At 34.3% G+C, this 20,944-nt stretch overlaps 1 protein-coding gene across 7 annotated transcripts in view; it reads right to left on the bottom strand.

Annotated features, from left to right (window-relative positions):
- The window catches only part of EPHA5 (EPH receptor A5), a 355,806-nt gene that overhangs the window by 313,978 nt on the left and 20,884 nt on the right, over positions 1 to 20,944 (bottom strand). For all 7 annotated transcript variants that reach the window (XM_023253073.2, XM_023253075.2, XM_023253074.2 and 4 more), the window contains exon 2: positions 7,628 to 7,692. In XM_023253073.2, coding sequence (XP_023108841.1) covers positions 7,628 to 7,692 — 65 coding nt within the window. The remainder of the gene's footprint in view (positions 1 to 7,627; positions 7,693 to 20,944) is intronic.

The raw sequence follows: 20,944 nt of genomic DNA, 5'->3' as shown, positions 1-20,944 counted from the left end.
TTCAGTGGGGAAATGGCAGGTTCCACCAAAGCAAAGGAGGCAGGTGTACCTTGTGATCTTTTGTAACCACAATATATGGGAAGAAAGAGCAACAGTGGAATTTCTAAGAAGTAAGAGCATAATCTGCTCTAAACAAACATCATGACCATTAATTTTATTCTCATAAGCCTTGAAAACACTTGCTAAAATTTTTCAGGAAACAATGTTGTTTACAGCTATGCCTACACTATATAGATTAATCAATATTAAATGTTCCAGAAGATGACAAAAATAAATGTAATGTAATTAGAAGGGAGCAAAATACACCTTCAGGGTGTGTATAAATAGGCTGATGAAGCTATGGATACAAGACTGACGATTTAAGAGAAGAAAAGAGAGAGAGAGAGAAAGAGAGAAAAAACTTAAGTGAGAAAAGAGTTTCAGCTGAATAATTCAACCAGAAAATTGGGATAAATGTATTGCTATGTAGATTGCTCATCTATTCTAAATACTTTCATAATTCTAATTGGAATAGGATTTATATACAACATAACTTTTACCTTTAAAGAAAAATACTTATGTTCTTAAAGGTTTTGCTTATCTTTTTCTAAAGTCTAGTTGTGAAATTTTCCACTATACGTACCATATCCTGGGAAAGTGAAGATTTGCAGAAATGGAGTTCTTAAAATTATGGGACAGTGTTAATTCCTAAATTCCTAAATTGGGCATCAAAAAATAGAGGGACATTTTATGATAATTATATATCACTGTCAAATCACAAAAAGACACGGAGGAACCTTAAATGCATCTTGCTAAGTGAAGGAAGCCAATCTGAATAGGCTATATACTGTGTGATTCCAACTACACGGCATTCTGGAAATGGAGACTGTAAAGAGATCAGTATTTGCCAGGGACTAGAAAGGAAAGAGAGAGGATGGGAGCAAGGAATGAGGAAGTGGAACACAGGGGATATTTAGAGCAGTGAAATTATTCCTTATGATACTGTAATGGTACATACATATCCTTGTATATTTGTCAAAACCAACAGAATGTAAAACAAAAAAGAGTGAACCTTAATAAAAACTATTTTATGCTGAGGTTCTCAAACTTTTATATTACTCATTTGAGAAAGATTTCAGATTAAATCATATTTGTACTAAAAGAGAGACAGTAACCTGCTCTCTGCCTGGGGGAGAGAGAGCCCCCATGTGGGGCTTTAACCCATGAACTTGGAGATCATGACCTGAGCCAAAGTCAGACGCTTAACCGACTGAGCCACCCAGGCATCTCAAGGTAAGGAAATTCTTAAAGTCTACTGACTTCATCCGATAAAGTCAAATGCCAAAGTGATAGGTGAGTGGTTATTGCATTTAACTACCAAAATGTTGCTTTCTGGCTATATTTGAAAATAGCAATGGAGAAGCAGCTTTTAATTCAGCCAGCATCTCTCTATTGTTTTGATAGTTTACGAATCAGGTGGTGCATCAAAATACATTATTTTATCTTAAAAACAACACTGCAAGACAGATAACGTTCCTACCTAACATTTAGGAAAGCTAAGGTTCACAGAAGCCTCAAAACCAGTAGTGAATTACAAGTATAGCTAGAAGTTAAGTTAATTCATCTTTTTAACTACCTGTTTGTATAATTATACATATATATATATATATGTATAATTATGTATATATATACACACACAATATAACAAATGCAACTTATACTTTTGAGCACCTATGTGCTATACAGTTTGTCAAATACTTATGATCTGGCAATGAACAGAATGCAACCCACTCTGGCCCATTTAAAAATGTTTAAGGTGAATTTTCTCTTCAGCATCAATTCCTCTTTTATATAAACTAGAAATCTGGGAACCATCCAGAACCTAGTCATATCTCTGGAGACCTAACTGTTTGGAAGACTTCGCCTCTCTTTTAAAATAATCAGTCTCGTGGAAGACCTGGGCTTGAAATAGATTTAGTCTCTTACCAGCTGCTTAACCTTGGGCAATTCACTTACCCTTACTGAGCCTCATTTTCCTCATCTACAAGAAGAATACTAAGTACCATTCTTGCATCGCCATTGTTAGTATTAAATGAATTTATGTACATGCAAAAGTATTTTTTCATGGGAAGACAATTAGAAACAGTGATATGATACCACATGTGCCAAAGACAATACAGGTGGTCTTCCCAGTGCAGTACAAACTATCAGAGTGACCCTGAGCAAATACTGTCACCTCTCTGCCACTTTCGCACACTACAGAAAGAAAAGATAAGACTAGAAATTATTTCATGTACCTCATTGGTCTCACGCTTTGGTTACTCATTCTAAAAATAATAATGTTGCCTCAAGATCCAAGACTTCAGGGACTTTTGTTTTCTTCAGTGCTCTACCCCCAGGGCCTAGAAGAGTCACTGACACATACTAAGTGCCCAATACATATCTGTTGAATGAATGAATGAATGAATGAATGAATGCAGAAAATTTGTATTTTCATAAAAGCAAACCTTGCTACAGCATAGTATTTCTAGGTATGTCCAGAATAAATAATCGAAGGAAAATTCAATTAACTACCATGAGGTATGTGTGCATGATACAAGTGCATGCATACACACACACACACACACACACACACACACACACACACAGTCTCTCTCATATACTGTGGCTAAATTTGGGCACATGCTGAAGCCCAAATTCAAATGATGTGTCTTGATTAAGGTAAAGTACTCAAAATCTATTAAGAAACTATCTCAGCATGTAATAATCATAGATTTTTTTAAAAAAATATATGAAATAAAAGAAAATCCTGATGATTGTACACTCTAAAATAGTGCCAGGGTGCCTGAGTAGCTCAGTCCATTAAGCATCCTACTCTTGATTTCAGCTCAGGTCACGATCTCATCATATAGAGCCCTAGGTAGGACTCAGTGCTGACTGTGCAGAGCCTGCTTGGGATTCTGTCTCCCTCTCTTTCTGCTCCACTCCAGCTCCCCACGCTCACTCTCACTGTCTCTCAAAATAAAAAAAAGTATTTACTTTGAGAGAGAGAGAGAGTGTGAGCATGGGAAAGGCAGAGAGACAGAGAGAGAGAGAGACAGAGAGAGAGAGAGAGAGAGAGAGAGAATCCAAACCAGGCTCCACACTGTCAGCACAAGGCCCGACATGGGGCTCAAACTCATGAACTGTGAGATCATGACCTGAGCCAAAACCAAGATCTGGACGCTTAACCAGCTGAACCACTCAGGTGCCGCAAAATAATTAAATAAACTAAAAAAATAAAATAAAATAAAACATATAAAATGAAATGAAATAAAATAAAATAAAATAAAATAGTGCTAACATTACAGACTGAGTACTTAAATGAGTAAAGAGTATGAGATGGAAATTGATTCAAATAAGATAATTTGCTTACAGTCACAAAACAGCAGACTTTACTCAGATTTGAGCTATTGAGGTCATAGAAAGCTGCTAGTTGCAGCATTCTGAAACTTCCAACTAAACAGAGAAGCTAAACAGAGAAGCTGGACATTCAGATTTCTTATGAAATCTCCCAATCTTTAAGTGCTGGCAATGAATTCAAGTGGATATATTTATATGGAAAAACAAACAAAAACCTTTTGGATATCTTGGTATGAGAAAAATAGAAATGCAATAGAAGGTCAAAGAAAAAATATTTACTGAGAGCCATCACTGTGCAAAATTCTACTTTCAGTTCTAATTTTAAATCTTTATGCAAAACTATATCGCAGTAACTTATGCTCCATTTTATAAATTTAAAAACAATAAACTAAGTTATCCTTCCAATACATGTTTATTGAAGTTCTCTTATATGTCAGGACCTGAGCCAACTTGTAGAAACACTGTAGACTAGTAAATATGAGATCCCTAGAAGCATCCCAGGAGCTGACAAGCATAGAAGTGTCATGGGAGCCGGGCGCCTGGTGGCTCAGTCGGGTAAACTTCTGACTTTGGCTCAGGTTGTGATCTCATGGCTTGTGGGCCCGAGCCCCGCGTCGGGCTCTGTGCTGACAGCCCAGAGCCTGAGGCCTGCTTCGGACTCTGTGTCTCCTTCTGTCTCTGCCCCTCCCCAACATGTGCTCTGTCTCTTTCTGTCTTTCAAAAATAAATAAATGCAAAAAAAAAAAAAATTTAGAAGTGTCATGGGAGCAATGATTGCTTCTTTTTTTTTAATTTTTTTAACGTTTATTCATTTCTGAGAGACAGAGACAGAGCATGAGCTGGGAAGGGGCAGAGAGAGAGACAGAGAATCTGAACCAGGCTCCAGGGTCTGAGCTGTCAGCACAGAGCCCGACGTGAGGCTCGAACTCAGGAACTAACTTAGGAACTGCAAGATCATGACCTGAACCGAAGTTGGATCCAGGTGCCCCAGAAATGATTGCTTCTAAGAAGCGTATGGAACATGTGCATGACTTTAATTTCTCCTAAATACTTGCCCAGTTCTTAGGTGCAGATTTGGGGTAAATAGATAAAATATTCATTCCTAAGGTCTGAAGTTCAGGAAAATGTTCTGGAAAAAAAAAAGAATATTCTTATTTACTTAGTATCATAAAGGCTTTCAGAATGGTGGAGCTCTAAGTTAGATCAAATCAAGACAGCCGTATAAGAGCAGTCTTCCAGGAAGCTATCAGATCAAATAATGACAATTCCCCAGGATGGAGTCTTTGAAGAATTTCTGGTCCCACTCTGCATTCTAGTGCCTGCTAGCCTGCTGCTTTTTACCTTGACAGCAGGTTTTTGGTTTTTCAATGCTACTTCACAGCAAGAGAGGAAGGAAAGGACATAAGGCACATCAAAATGCTAAAGCCATTAAAAGAAAAAAAAAGAAATATCAAGTTCCAAATAATAAAAAAAAATAATTCAATCTTTAAAACAATCTTGAATCTTAAAGCTAGTGCAGTTCTAACAAGTTGCAGTCATTTTTCTTGAATAGATGTTTCCTGTATTGCTCAAAGACCAGTTAATTTCCAGAGTCCTGGAAAACAGATTCTGACAATGTTTGCCAGTTATCTCACAGCTTTTACGGAGGAGAATATTTGTAGAGGCCCTTACTCCACAGTTTTTGATGACATTGCTCGGATGATCTATATTTCACCTAGAATTGTGTCGCTTATCTAATCATAAATGGAACAGCCAGAGCGCCTGGATGGGCAGTCGGTTAAGCATCAGACTCTTGGTTTCCGCTCAGGTCATGATCTCATGAGTGGTGAGATTGAGGCCCTGGATCCAGCTGACAGTTCAGAACCTGCTTGGATTCTCTCTCTCCCTCTCTCTCCGCCCCTCCCCCACTTGCATGTGTGTGCTATCAAAATAAACAAACTTTAGGAAACAACAGCAAAATCAACACTATAATAATGATAATGGAAAGAAAAAGAAAGCACAAAGTAGTCAGAATGACTGGAAAGAGCTCATTCTGAATATAAAAGGACTATGTTTTTATAAAGGATACAGTAGTGTTTTATACAAAATTCATGTACAAAATTGAATAATTTCCCCCCCAATTTTTAGCTGCAAAAGCAACTACAAATCAGATTTATCCTTAAAGATGCAGTTTGCCGAACCTTTTCTGAGTAACTTCTGAACAGAAAAAGGACACACATGGGGCGCCTGGGTGGCGCAGTCGGTTAAGCGTCCGACTTCAGCCAGGTCACGATCTCGCGGTCCCTGAGTTCGAGCCCCGCGTCAGGCTCTGGGCTGATGGCTCGGAGCCTGGAGCCTGTTTCCGATTCTGTGTCTCCCTCTCTCTCTGCCCCTCCCCCGTTCATGCTCTGTCTCTCTCTGTCCCAAAAATAAATAAACGTTGAAAAAAAAAAAAAGAAAGAAAAAGGACACACACAAAACTACATTCAAAGGGAATATGACATATTTTCTCGGGCTTTTAAAAAAATGACTTCAACCCCATCTATCAGCTACCTTCTCAATTTAAAATATTTATGCAATAAATCATTTTTGGTATGTGAAAAAATGCAGAGTACAAAATATACCTATAGGTTTTCATCCAGCCATCTACTTGTACAGGGGTGACCATAGATGAAAGAAAGAAAATAATTCTAGATGAGAGGTGGGAGGAAGAAAACAGAAAAGAAAAAGGAAGAACATAAGAAAGATAAAAGAGATACAGACTAAGAATATATACCACTACTTGGTACTGGCTGTATCTGGGTGTTACTATTCTTTTTCTTTTTAACTTATATTTACGTCCTAATATCTTAACAATCTGCTAATACGACTTTATTTATAGTATATCTCTAAATGCAGCCATAATTTTTAACAAGCAAAAAGAAATACTATGCTTTTTTAATTGTTAATATATTTTAATGTTTATTTATTTATTTTGGGAGAGAGAGAGTGCAAGCAAGGGAGGGACAGAGAGAAGGAGAGAGAGAATCCCAAGCAGACTTGCACTGTCAGTGCAGAGCCCAATGCAGAGGATGGAATTCATAAACTGTGAGATCATGACCTGAACCTAAATCAAAAGTTGGATGCTCAGTTGACTGTACCACCCAGGCACCCCAGAAGTACCATCTTAATGAAAGAAGAGAAAATACACTGAGATTAAGATGTTAGCATACAAATGATTATGATTTCAAACAATTAATACTACTTGTTTTACCTCCATAATAACTCTCTGTGTAAAGGGCTGAATAACATACCTGATTTTCTCATCAAGTTAAAAAAAAATCAAGTTTTAGCTATTTGGGTTATGGTAATATTCGATTACTTAATTAAACTTAAATTAACCTTTCAGTCATATGAACTATTATTAGTGTGAATAACATTCTAAATTAATTACATACATACACTATACTATACAGTTTTAAGTATCCAAATTGTTTAAATTATTTTCCCAAAATTCAGTATTGAAATATATTATTTGTGTTTGCCACAAAATGACTGTATAACGAATCTGGACAGTTTTAGTTTGAAAATTATGGAATAGTTAAATGTTTAAGTTATTAGATAATAAAAATCTCTCAAAATCTAAATTGTTTTTAATGTAATAGCCAATTAATACAGTTAATATTTTCTGCATAATGATTTTATGTCACAATATGTTACTTACACATTCATTTTCTATCTGATAATAAAGATGTATTTTTAATTGAGCAGAAGATAATGCAATACTTTTTCATATAATCTATGCATTAAGACTGTTAGTATAAATACACGAACAAGCATATTGTTTTAAAAATGGCTTACCTAATTTTTACCCAAAACATTTTATTTCTAATGTACATCAGTAAAATAAATTACTAATAAAAACAACTTCTGGTTATAAAAATCTTTCAATGAAGCACCTTTTCTGAAAGCTTTCACTGAAGAAAAATTCAAGAATTGAAAGAAAACCTGTGACTGATGACAGACTTGACAGTCTGAGGCACTTTTAATCTTTGTAAAATTTAAAGGAATTTCTTACAATATTTTCATTCCCTAATATAGCAAATGAAATACAATATAAAGTGCATTTGATCAACACCGGTAATTAATATGTTAACTTTTATTTCCTATTCAATATAACCAGGATAATAGCAAATCAAAATATGTCCAGTGAATTTTTGTGTATGACATTTAACAAGATGTCTACTCAAGTAGTTTAAGTTGTAGAGAAAATTTTATAAAGGCTTACCCCATTTTTTGGAAAAGCAATCCATCCCAAGTCCCCCATGACAGTACGTGAATCCAATAAATTCACTGAAAGAAAAAGAATACAAAACTGAGTCAAATGTATAAAAAAGCATCACTATTTTCATAGTGTTATTAAGAGTGCATATTTCTTACATAAATGGAGTTAGATTAAGTATTCATTATGATGAATACAAGAGTGATAATTCAGTGAAAACATTATTTGAATGCAAGAGAATAAGTGATTTTGAATAAACATTTGGAAAACAATTACAGCAAATATAAACAAGTCATTACTCTATGTGCTCTTTTTTGTCAAACAAGGATAAAGGAAAATAACTGATAATAAGAAAAAGAAAAAAAATGAAGGTCCACAGAAAACCGTATAAAGACCAAACCACTTCTTTAATGGCTCTAAATTTGGGGATTAAGCTGCCATAACTTTGTGACTAAACATACTGTATTTTAATGTTATAAAGCAATTAACAAATAATTTACATTAAATAAAAATAAGCTATTCCCAAGCTTGTAAGATTTTTTGTGATATTAACTGAAATCTGTAATCCAAATTGCAAATTAAATTAGGAAATAAATCTACACACCTTTAACCGATCCAAGAAAATTATAGTAGCTTTCAGAGTTGTTGCTATAGCTAACTGTCCACTGCATTCCCCAAAATATCAGCTACTTACAAATAACCATATTCTAAAATGTGCTTCTTCCAGAACTATCAACTACATTTTTGAAATTCAGACCTCAATTATGGCTGGATCTCCTAAATTTCGGGGAACTCCAAGAATAAAAGTCTTTTTTAATTATATGAAATTTATTGTCAAATTAGTTTCAATATCATCATTCCAAAAGGAAGCCATGAAAGAGTATTACATACACGTGCACCCACACTCATCCACATACACACACAGTGTTTATATTTCAACAGGTTTGCCTATTCTTCTCTCCCTCTAAATTAAACTAAATTAAGGATACTGAGCAGTCAAACTGCTTCAGACCTGGATCACAGATCATTATCTTTTCAGCCTATTATGCCTAACCCAAATGATCTACCTGGCCCAACATGCAGCTAAACCATTTTGAATGAGCATGCCATATGGACCCAAAAGGAAAACAACTGGGTTAATCCTAGTTGGAGGTACTGAAGCTTCTTTAAACTACATTCAAGAACCACTTTGCTGAAATGCCACCAATTCTAAAAAAAAGATTCTATCTGTAGTATAAAGCTGGAGTAGTAAAGTAGTAATAGTTGATAGGTTGGAAAATGTGTTACAATACTCCTATAAGAAAATTTAAGATAAAATTATTATAATCAAGGACATTAGGATCATAAGTTAAATTAAAAAAATTAGGTACTGTAGAAATTATGTGCATTTAAGCCTTATTATCCATTGATTTATTTCATATAACATTTGCAAACATGTATATCTTATATGCTAATTTAATAGTCTCTAATAATAGTAGTAATATAAAGATAAATCCAAAGTTTTAAAGTTCTAGAAAACACAGATATACACTCAATACCACATATATATGAAAACCTTTTATGATGTGTATGTATTTAATAAACTTGTCTATTTCCCTCACTAGGTTCTGAGCTCTTTAAAAAATCCATGCCTATAGAATGTCTATCATCTTTAGGCTACACATATAGTGGCTTTAGAGAATAATAAAACAATTTGTTGGGTTATTCTTTTTTAGAAGAAATTGGCCTAGCTGAAAAACTATTGTTTCAAACAATAAAGACAATAAACAAACCAAAACTGTTCCATTACCCACTGACCTTGCAAATACACCAGCCATCCCACTAAATCTAATTTTTTAGTTACATCCATACTCTTTTTATTCTATTGTTGGCTTTTCTAGTCTCCATGGGAATAAAGCTACATTAAACTTAAATGTCCTTGTCCTCATTTTAGTTTTTCTGGGACACTAGGGCTATGTCTAGACATGACTAAATACCAGGGGAGTACAGAACCTAAATCATTATGTTTATTCATCCTTATGATTCATTTGATTCACCTTTGATATTGAGCAGCAGTGTATCTGTGTAGACCTGATAAAGTAGAGCAAATCAGCAAGCTAAAGGCCTTCTACTACGATGGCAGTCGAACTGAACTTAATCCTGTGGTGGCAAACTGATGTGAATAGGAATTCTAGGAATTCCTAACTAGCCTGCCAGGAGAAACACAGCATTCCTTGTAGACCTCTTAATAACATGTGGATCTTCAAATATTCATTATTAACAACACATTTCCAGATGTCTTTCTAAAATTTAGTTCCTTTCGCTTGAATTAACTTTAACCTGAATTACTATTCTTTTTTTTTTTTTTTTTTGGCTTAAAAGGTATATGTGTGTGAAATTAAATGAATAAATTCAAAATACTAAGTAGGCTGTTAATACAATTTATTAGGCGTTTTCAACATTGGAATACATTACCAAACACATGAGAATACCCATGATAGGAATGCACATTATCTTTCTTATGAAGACTTTGTCAAAACTTTTTCTTCAGATAAATAGACACATATGTCACTTCCTACTACTGTCTAAAACTGTTTTTTTCTTTTTGAAACAGAAGTTTTCATAAAATTCACAATGTAAAGAAGATACTTATACATATGATTACAAAATTGGAAATTGAAAAAAGGGTAAAATTAGATGTTTCAGGCAATTACTTGCAGGTTGATATATCATAATTTTGTTCATATAATTCAGAGGAAATTGGAATTTGATGCCTCAGGAAAAATAATTAAAATTATAGCTAGATAGGTAGATAGAGATATTTACATGAAGATAGAAACATAGATATATATAGAGAGAGATGTAGAGATTATATAAATGTAGAGATACAGAGTGTTAGCTGTCTACAAAATCTCCCAAGTTTTACACATGCTGTTTTAGCTGTCTCAGATGCCCTTTCCCCCATTTGAATTTCTAAACTCTTCATTTGTCCAATAACACATATTTCAGGAACTGTTTTCTCCCAGAAGCCATCCTAGTCCTCTTTCCTAAACCTAGGTAAGCTATTATTACTGAATCTTCTATTAGCACCCAATTATTAGCTCCAAAACACTGAATATAAGGAATTGTACTGTTGCCTTAAAGGAATACCACGTTTGACTCATGCCTCTGAACCTAGCTTGCACTCAGAACAGCTGAATAGCTGTTTGTCTTATTAATGAATCATTTGGTCAGTGGGCAGATCAGGAGGGTGTGTCTGAATCAACATACACCAGTGATTCTCAACATGGGCATCCAATAATATCTGGAGACATTCCTGATTGTCATAACTGGAGGGTGGGAGGAATATTTGCTACTGGCTTTTCATGGGAAGAAACCAGGTACGCAGCTAAGCATTTCTTAATGCACAGCAAAACTTTCCCCACTCCCCAGTAAGTAATTATGTGGCTTAAATTTCACTAGTGCCAAAGTTAAGAAACCCTGGTATACACCTACGATGCTACCAGAAAATCTCTATTTTCACATTCTTCGACCAGTACAGCAGTAACATGATATTCATTAATAGAAGTTAGCACATTTGGAGGCATTCCTTATAAATTAAAACTAAGGAAATAAGAGTAATAAAAACTGAAATCTTATTTAAGGGGAAATAGATTGTTCTTATTACCCAACACCCTTAAATTATTCTTCACATAACTAATATAACTGTTATTACAAGTGTTCTTATTTATCCTCTAATAATTTCCCAACATTTATGATAGCATGCATGAAAAAACACTATGACACTGATATTATTAATGCCTCCATTTCCCCCACTACTTAAGCTAGTTACATAAAAAACAGAAGTTTAGACATAGAATATACATAAATGTGAATTTTCAGAACTTCATTACCCAATTTCATTACCGAATTTATTAAAAGGGGAGATTGGCAGTAATGGAGCACAGTCACTAAGTATCTTCTGTGCAACAATTACAGTAATTAAATTGTTCTGAACAGTATATATGCTTGTTGTAAATTGCAATGAATACACAATGAGTATTGATCTTCATTGTACAACTTAATTAAAACTTGTCTGGGAGAAGCCACTAATGAATATAATTAGAGGGAATGTTTGATACCACAGTTACTCCGGGAGACATTAATTAGATATCAGAAATTTTATGGAAAATGTTTTTATTCTATTATTTATATTTTAAAATAAAGCTACACTATTAGACTGAAAGACAGTCTTCAAGGTCATTTCCCTCAGCCATTATATAATTACAATGAAGATGGGCATATTGGTTGGTATTCTCATCAGTAATTAAGAAGGCTGATTCTCCAGGAGAAATAACTCTTCAGGGGTCAATGAGTATATAGTCTATTACAAATTCCTAAAGTTAATATAGGGAGAAAAAAGACTCACTACTGTAAGAACTTTTTAATAAGTAAAAATAAGTTAACTGTCCAACCAAATAACAGATTATAATGATTATAATTGAAATTAACTCAAACTAATCTTAAGTATGCTTTAATTTCATTACTACACACTAATAATTTTAATGCTTTCTTTCACAAACAGAAAGCTTTTAAAGAATTTACTTCCAGAAAAGCCAGAGAGTTGCTATCTCATTCTTTTGGTTGCAATTCAAGGGCGGGGGAAAGAAAGGACAGAATGAGTAAAGTGGAATATGCATAAGAAGATTCCTAAGTTTTCAACTTCACACACTGTAACAATTAAAGATTAATTTGAGTCAATAATTCAAATATGCTCTTCAATAATCATAACTTTCAAATATTCATAATTTCCATATATCATTCTGATTCCATATCTTTCTCCTTAATATCTTGCTAATACTAGTCATAAAATGTGGAAAAAATTTATTGGATTCTCCAGGAACACACTGGGATGAAGGTGTTTTGAAACTTTAAAGAGTTAAAAGACAGCTCAAGGGGGACCGTAGATGGGTCATTCAATTAAATGTCCAACTTTGGCTCAGGGCATGATCTCATGGTTTGTTGAGTTCAAGCCCCGCATCAGGCTCTGCACTGACAGTGTGGTGCCTGCTTGGGACTCTCTCTCTCTCTCTCTCTCTCTCTCCCGCTCCCTCTGTCCCTCCCCCACTCGTGTGCATGTGCTCTCTTTCTCTCAATTAAACAAATTTTACAAAAAGACAGCTCGAGGACACTCAATCCCAGCACGTGCCATCAGTGTTCAAGGCCTTGAGAGAATCTGTGATCCTTATAAAATAAAGAACCAGAAGCATATTCTTACTCGTATATTGCTTCTGTTTTTCCCGTGATCTTTACATAAACATAATTGTAATGGTATTTGGACCTCCACCACAGTATAAAAAGAGAATACTTTGGATTAGTAGCAGATAAAATAGCATTCTCTTTCTTTGAAAGCATTGACTCAAAGCCCCATTGCATACAGTAGAATTTTGATAGATGCTTATTTATTGATTTCCATTTAACAATATCAGAAAAGCTACTGGATTCAATTATAGCACACATTTTACTGATCTGCGGGAACAAACCCCAGATGTACAGCTGTCCAGCCTCTCTCCATGGTCCCATTCAGCACAGATGTGATATCTTGCTTCCAGGCTAAATTTTATAATTTGACAACTGCTGCAGGGAACAAAGAACAGTTGACAATATGAGTGCAGGGAAAGAGTACATATGTTTCCCATTGGAAAACTAAATTTGTAAATTTGGTAAAAATTATGTTATAAGTTTAGAAGTGTTATGTAGATTTCTGGGATCCCTTTACTTGAAGGCAAAATTCGATAACCAACAGTATTTCTGCAGACAACAAATGGGAGATTTTTTTTTAATTCTGAGCAACCCATGTGCACAATCTTTTCCAGGAAAAAATTTGAAAGAATATGGAGAAAGGAATTTATTCAGTGCATACTATGCGTCAGATATTCTATCAAGTAACTTCCATTGAATCTTCCCAATAAACCTATAGGCTCACTACGAACACTGACAGCTTGCAGTCTCATTCAGACCCCAGCAAGCAAATCAAGGAAAGAAGAAAGCATCAAGTAATACTTAACGTCTTCATGACAAACTACAAGCCCTGATTATGGATTCTCACAACCAAGTTCCCTACTTAAAACCTGGATGTAAGATACTTTGATTACAACCATCTACCTCCATGGACATCCAAGGGCCATGAACTAAACACTAATTATGAATGAACATACTTTATTTGTACATAAAGTATGGCTGGTGAACACTGCTTGAGAAAAATATCATAATCATGTATATATAAACATATATGTGTGTGTGTATATATATATATATGCATAATTATATAATATATATATATATATATATATATATATATATATATATGTAATTAACCAACAGTGGCCTCAAGCCATCAACATTACCTAATAAGTCTATTGTCTTTGGGAAATCAGTTCTCTCATAAATTAAATTACTTTGTAAAGTTTTAGTTAAAATGTTAAAAATAAATCTCATATTCTCTTCCAGCTAATGCCCTCATCTAAATTCAAATTATTAAATGAGTTGTCAACACTCCTATCTATTTCTGCATATCCTCTTCATTCTTCTCCTAATCCACTGTAATTTGGATTCAAACCCGCTATTTTTACCAAAACTTCTGTTACCAAGTTTATTTGTGATAATCACGTAGCTCTGAGTTCCTAATTTGGCAGTATTTGGCCATGACCCCTAGGGACAAACTCTCTCATCTTTTATCTTCAGGGACAATATATTTCTGTGACTTTCTTCTACTTGTCTAGCTACTTCTTTCCATTATAAGCTACTGTTCCTGTACAAACCTTCAAACCTTGGCTTTGATTAATACTCTATTTTTCTGGACTGATTACACTTCTTATTCTATACCAATGATTCTTGCCTAAGATATAAGAAAGGAATAAAAATAAAAGAAGAAGCAAAAGAATTTGGAAAGAACAAATGTCTTGGTACCACTCCATACATACTGAATTAGACTGTTTAGGATGGAAAATGATTGGTAAATTTTTTTGCTGATTGCTTGCTTTAATAGTCATATAAGCATATGTCCTAACATAAGGACCCATGTAGAGAGGCTCATGAATTGCTGTCTTCAGTTACAATGTAGATGTTGATGACCCTCACAAATCCATATATTTTGTCTACTTCTTTCTCCTTAAATCCTGATCAATTTATAAAGCTGCCTACTGGCTTTCAACACATTTATGATATCCAGTTATCCCCAAATGCACAAAATATCTTCCCTGCACAACAACAAGCAAACATCTCCTGCTATGTTCCCTAGTTCAGTGAATGCAATGTCAAAAAACCACTTGTTCTATCCAGAATTCAGTGAGTCATCTTTGTCTCCCTTTACCTTTACTCCCCCAGCGAATCAGTGACCAAATCCCACCCATTCCAACTATATCCTGTATCTAACTCTCTAAACTGCCTGTTCTGTTTCCTTCCACAGTACAACCATTCCAGCCAAATTCATGCCACAATTTTTCACTTGAAAAATATCTTAATTGGTGTCTTAGTAGAAAGGCATGATCCCTAACAATTTCCTCAAAACATTGTTTTCAGAAAGATCTTTCTAGGCAACCAATACGATCGTGTCACTCCCCTACTTCAAACCTTATCGTTATGTTTCATTTTTTAATACAAGTCCTTCCAGGGTTGGTCTCCATTTTCCTCTCCAGTTTCATTCAGGCTTTTCCCTCCTTTCTTTTCCACAATTTGGCAATCCCCAACTTATTTTCAGTTCCATTATGTGGTTTCACTATTGATTCAGTTCTGTCCAATGAGCTGTGAAGGAGACCTGAAGGCAAGGGAGTTTTGGAGAAGAAAATATTAGAAAAGGAAACTCCTGGCTGCTTTGAAAGTTGCTGGGTATAGGTGTGTTTCCTGGATCTGATGCAGCCATCTACAGAAAATAAGGAGAATCAGCAGGAGAGCAAAATCTACAGATTAAGGTTGGCAGAATGAAGGGTTGGGAAGTATCTGGTTCCAAATTATATAATAGAGTAGCTAATCCATCTAAATTTGAAACTTGCTTCTCTTAGGACTTTCTGTTATGTCAGAAAAAAATCAATTTTGTTGCTTAATCCACTGAGGAAGTGATTTGCTGTTATTTGCAGAGGAAGACATCCTTACTGATACAATTGCTAAGTGGCAGAATTTGAAGGCAAACTCCAGTCCCTTTTATTCCAGGGTCTGCTCTTCTTCTAACCTGTCTTGGTACCTCTAATATTCTACTAACGGAATTCCAATAGCATTTCCAAATGAGTTACTTAAGCTCAGATTATTTATCTTTGAAGTGATATCTAAAATGAGCTTCGTTGTTCCCTTAAATCTTAATATATTATGCTTAATTGTTGACTACAAAGCATGACTGTTGCCTTTAATGGTTTCAAAATATTTTCATTTCTATTGATTTTGTTATTTTTATTTCTTTTTCTTCATTTTGTTTCAAAATATTTTTCATATCGTAGGGAGAAGTGTTAGCCATGCTCTTTGTACACTAAGCAAGCAGTAGGATTTCATACTAAGAAGCATAAAATTCTGAAGGAAGCATAAAACAATCAGAAATGTATACTAAAAAATTCTGAATTGTTAATATATTCTGAAATTGTAAACTCATGGAGGTGGCAAGGAGGAATTCAGAATTAGTATCCACTGTTAGTCCATACAAAGTTTTTAGGCAAAGGTAACACTGAGATCCATTGACAGCTAAATTATGACTAATGAGCAGTCTGCTACATTCACAGGACACATGGCATGAAAAGAGCAAAACCATATGGTTTTCAGCAGCTACCTTGTCAGGTGTGGTAACCAAACTTGTCAAATCTTACACATTGTTTTCATTCTAAAGAGAAAAGTCAACATTAGATGACATAACAGGCTTGAAAATCATCACATCACAAAATACACTCATTTAGTAGCTGCTCAGTTCCACACCACACTGTGTATATATGAAGCTGTTCCTTACAAAATAGCATAAATCTTTAACAGTTGAAATAAATGTGCTTATTCACAATTCACTTTTTGAATGGTTCACCGCACAGAGAATATTCATTAATTCTATGGTTCTGATTTGCTACTATGTAAGCTTGTGGAAATGATTTTACTTTGAGGGACTCAATTTTCATATCTTTAATATCAGTGATTGAAACTAATAACGTTATATGTGTCTGTGCTTAATATATGTTGTATCACTTAGTCTTAGCAATGATCCTTTGGTATGTTTTTCCCCCATTTTTCAGATAAGGAAATTGAAGTGGAGAAAAGTTAAATAAGGCAGTGGTCCAAGGTCCCAGAGCTAATAAGCACACAGCTGGAATATAAATCCAAGCCTTATCTAACTCCAAAGCTCTTGCTCTTGCTTCTATATCACACTTGCCCGATGTTGGACTTGCTGAATCCAAAGGTTTACTCCTTTGAAACTCTTAACTCTTATACCTCAATGAGTTTTATTAGATCAATGAATTCTGAATAATATGTTACAGAAGCCAGCATCTACCATAACATTCTAATAGTACTGTATATAAGATGGAAACCTTCAGATATATTAATCCAAACAGAAAAATCATTAGTTTTTCCTGGGCTAAATCACAGTTTAGTATCAAATTTCCAACAAGATTCAAGTTAGTTACAAGATTCCTGAAAGCCAGAGGGTGAGCAACAAAATCATTATGAACTCTCTTTTCTTAATTTTTAATTTTGCTATTCATTATGCTTTGCACATGTTAACTGGGGGCAAAACAGAGCATATATTTATTTGTCCAAGTATACTTTGTCTTTAGATGCCAAAAAGCACATAAAAACAGAATGTTAAATATATGCAAAGCTGATTCTTTTGTTTTGGATGCATCCTTACCCCAGTCCTTAATTATCCCTAATGCTTGACTGAAATCCCACAAACTGCAAAACAATCTATATAATCATTAGCTTTCAAGCCTTCAGGGTAGGATAAATGATGATTGAATCTGAACATGAACTAAAACAGAAACTTGCACAAAATCACAGAATGCATTTTAAGGTGATGGAATTTCCAAAAAAAATGAGTAAAAACTTGGGTAGCCCAGTAGCCCTTTTTGTAAAATGAGAAGTGACCCAAATTTTTGCTGTCAACTGAAGTCATTATGCTCATTATCAGTGTTATAGTTCAGTTAAAATTTAATTCTGATGTAAACCCTACATAATAATTCTTTATTACCTAAAATATTTTTTAAAACCTATATACTAAAAAAATGGGTGGGTAGTGATTTATCATGAAAAACTAGTCAAAATGTACAGCAATACAGACATAAGTATGAACAAATATCTTGCCCAATAACATTAGGTGGCTGAATATAAACAGTTCAGTACCCAGCCCTAATTACCCATCTCGAAATAGCTGGCAGCATTCATGACAACAGGAAAGTAATTTTTAAGTTAGTTTATTAAATACAGTGAGTTCTATATCTTATAGGATGTAAGATTGATGATCTAATAGCAGTTATGTTTGCCCAGTTAACCTGGTGCCTAAACTCGATTTTTTTAAATCAAAATGTAACCTCAGTACTTGGCTATTTCTCCTTTTACAAAGTACAAAAAGGAAAAGGATAAAAAGAAATAAAGCAAAGGTACTTTCACTTTTCTGTGGTATTGTCAAAGATGCTTTCTTTGTCTCTTAATTATTTACTTTCTTTCTCCTTCCTTGGTATTGGATTCTTACCAATAAGAATCCAATTGATGAGTTTGGACTAGCAATGTGTCTAGCACCAGACAATCGGTCACGTATGGCATTAACAAAAAATGATAATCATGTCTTTATTATCTTAGCCTCTGTTGAATCTGGTAGCCTTGTTATGTAGATCCAGCTAATGAGATATAAACAGAAATCTGCTTTCCAGTCTGGAAATGTTTTGTTGTCTAGCTGAAGGAATAGTGCAGCTGAGATGATTCTTGGCTCTTCTCTTTCTCTTCTTGTTCTGAACTGGGTGTGATGTTTGGAGATGTATCATCCTTCTTGCAATCATGAGGCAATAAGCTTGAGAGTAAGGCCAAAAAAACCCATCAGTGATTCCAGTCCTGACATCATTAAACACTGGACCCAAATCACCAAATTTCTACCCTGAAACTTCTTTCCCAAACATATGAAAGACAAGCCCCCTACATCTAAGTCACTATTGAACTTTTTTTCCTGTTCTCTGCAAACTAATACAATCCTACATAATACAGATAATGTATGAGCAATTGTGGAAAAAGCATAGCTCACTGCCTTAACTTCTATTTCAATTCGATGGAATATGGCACCATCAATGAGTGAGGGTTCACTCGTTCAACAAATATTTATTTAACATCTGTTTAAGTACCCAGAACTGTCCTAGGTCCTAGGATACATCAGTGAAGAAAACAGGTAATATCTTGCTGATTGTTCAGATTTCTCATTGCTTGGTCCTGAGACTAGACCCTTGCTTGAATGTACATTACCTGTGAAATAATCCTCCTATGTCCCCTGAGTCAGAGTCTTTTTGGCACAGTCATCTAAATGAACATTTAGTATTGATGGTGAATATATATATTTATATATATATATGTATATATGTATATATACATACATATATATATGTATATATGTATATATACATACATATATACATATATATATATATATATATATATATAATGTTTTGAAACACATTCAAAATGAGTGTAGTATTTTTTTAAATGTAAAGGGGGTATTAACCATACACCTTGAGGATCAGTCCTGATATCAATGGCTCTATCATGTACTATTTAACAAACTATACTTAGAATATCTTTTTCGTTTGCATTTTTGTATTTGCTTTTATAACTCTCTAAAGTATCTATCTTATATTTCCTTATTGTATATAGTGTTATCTGAATTCTAATATACATCACCTTCAGCCTTAGCACATTTTTATACTTTTCTTTTTGAGATTAATAATAAAAAACACATTTATATGGCATTTTCTGAGTGTTAGTCATTTACATGTGTCATCTGTATCTATCTACATATATATATTTATATCTATATTTACATATATAAATATTTTATTATTTTTTAAAAGTGTGATGTTTCTATAATCAGCAGTAGGATCATTTATAGCGCTCTTTAAGAATGTAAATCCATTGGCTCCTTCTAAAACCTACAAAATTAGGATATTAGGTGAGCCCAGGAAACTGCATCTTAGAAAATCCCCACCACGCAAGTGGTTCTTTATATTCAATTCAAGTCAGACAACATTAGAACTGGGCTATGCTCTGTTCAGTATGGCAAATCTACCTATCACACAGTTGGATTGGGGTGGCAATATCAAATTGCCATAAGTCTGGAAAAGGTAACTCTTAATCTTTGTATTGATACCACTGCAGGCTGACATCACCCAGGCCACACATTTAACTTTGAGTAGCTCTGTTCTACGTGAGGCTTTCTAACAAGAGTCAGAATTTATCTAGAGTTAAATTCTACAGCTTCCCAGGTTCTAAACTCAGAGATTTCCAAAGAACTTTAATGAATTTTCATCAGTAAGTCTAAGAGGGTCCAAGACATGGTATATTTAATAATGTTTTGAGGTTGTGATGAGCACCTATAGGTTAGGATACTAAGTTTGAACTCTTGGTTCAAACTAAACCTGACTACATATTATAATTTGTTTTTCAGTTAGTCTGTCAGAAAGCTACAAGTCAGGATCATAGCATACTGATCTTCTATGCAACTTCCCTTTTATATTTTAACATAGCGGTCTTCATATTCAATTCAACATGGCCCTGTGGTTCTAAAGAGATGTCTCAGAGGCACAAACAGATAAAAAGAGGGAGAGGTGAAAACACAGCCAGGAAACCCAACAACTCTGTTATCATCTGCTTCACATACTGAGCTTCCACAGTGACTTCTTTTGAATGAGTTTCTACGGCTTAAAAAAAAAAAAGAGTTTGAAAACCATTACTAATATGATGTCCTTGGCTTTCAACAGTGACTTACATAAGAACCTATTAAATGCAAATCAGTTCTCTGTATTTTGAAAAATTGTTAAGACTATTCTTCATGCATTGTTCAATACCCCCAAACACAAATACCACTGTGACCAGCTTCTCTCAAATCCCAGAGTCAGGAAAAAAAATGTTTTTTGGTTTTTGGTTTTTGGGGTTTTTTTGCTGATATAAATGGACAAGTTTTCTACCAGGAAATGGCAGCCATCTAACAGAAAGCTGTACTTAAATATTTATTTTCCAATTGCTTTAGCACTGATGATAGTGAGATTTTCTTAATAGAAGCTTTCCATGTCTCTATATACATTGCTTATATTTGTATTATTACTATATTATTTTCTTATGAAACATGTGATTTTTGAAATAAAA

Source organism: Felis catus, chromosome B1, assembly GCF_018350175.1.
Source record: "Felis catus isolate Fca126 chromosome B1, F.catus_Fca126_mat1.0, whole genome shotgun sequence".
NCBI classification, from domain to species: Eukaryota; Metazoa; Chordata; class Mammalia; order Carnivora; family Felidae; genus Felis; species Felis catus.
Note: the sequence above shows the minus strand (reverse complement) of the source record. Positions and strands in the feature narration are given on the sequence as shown.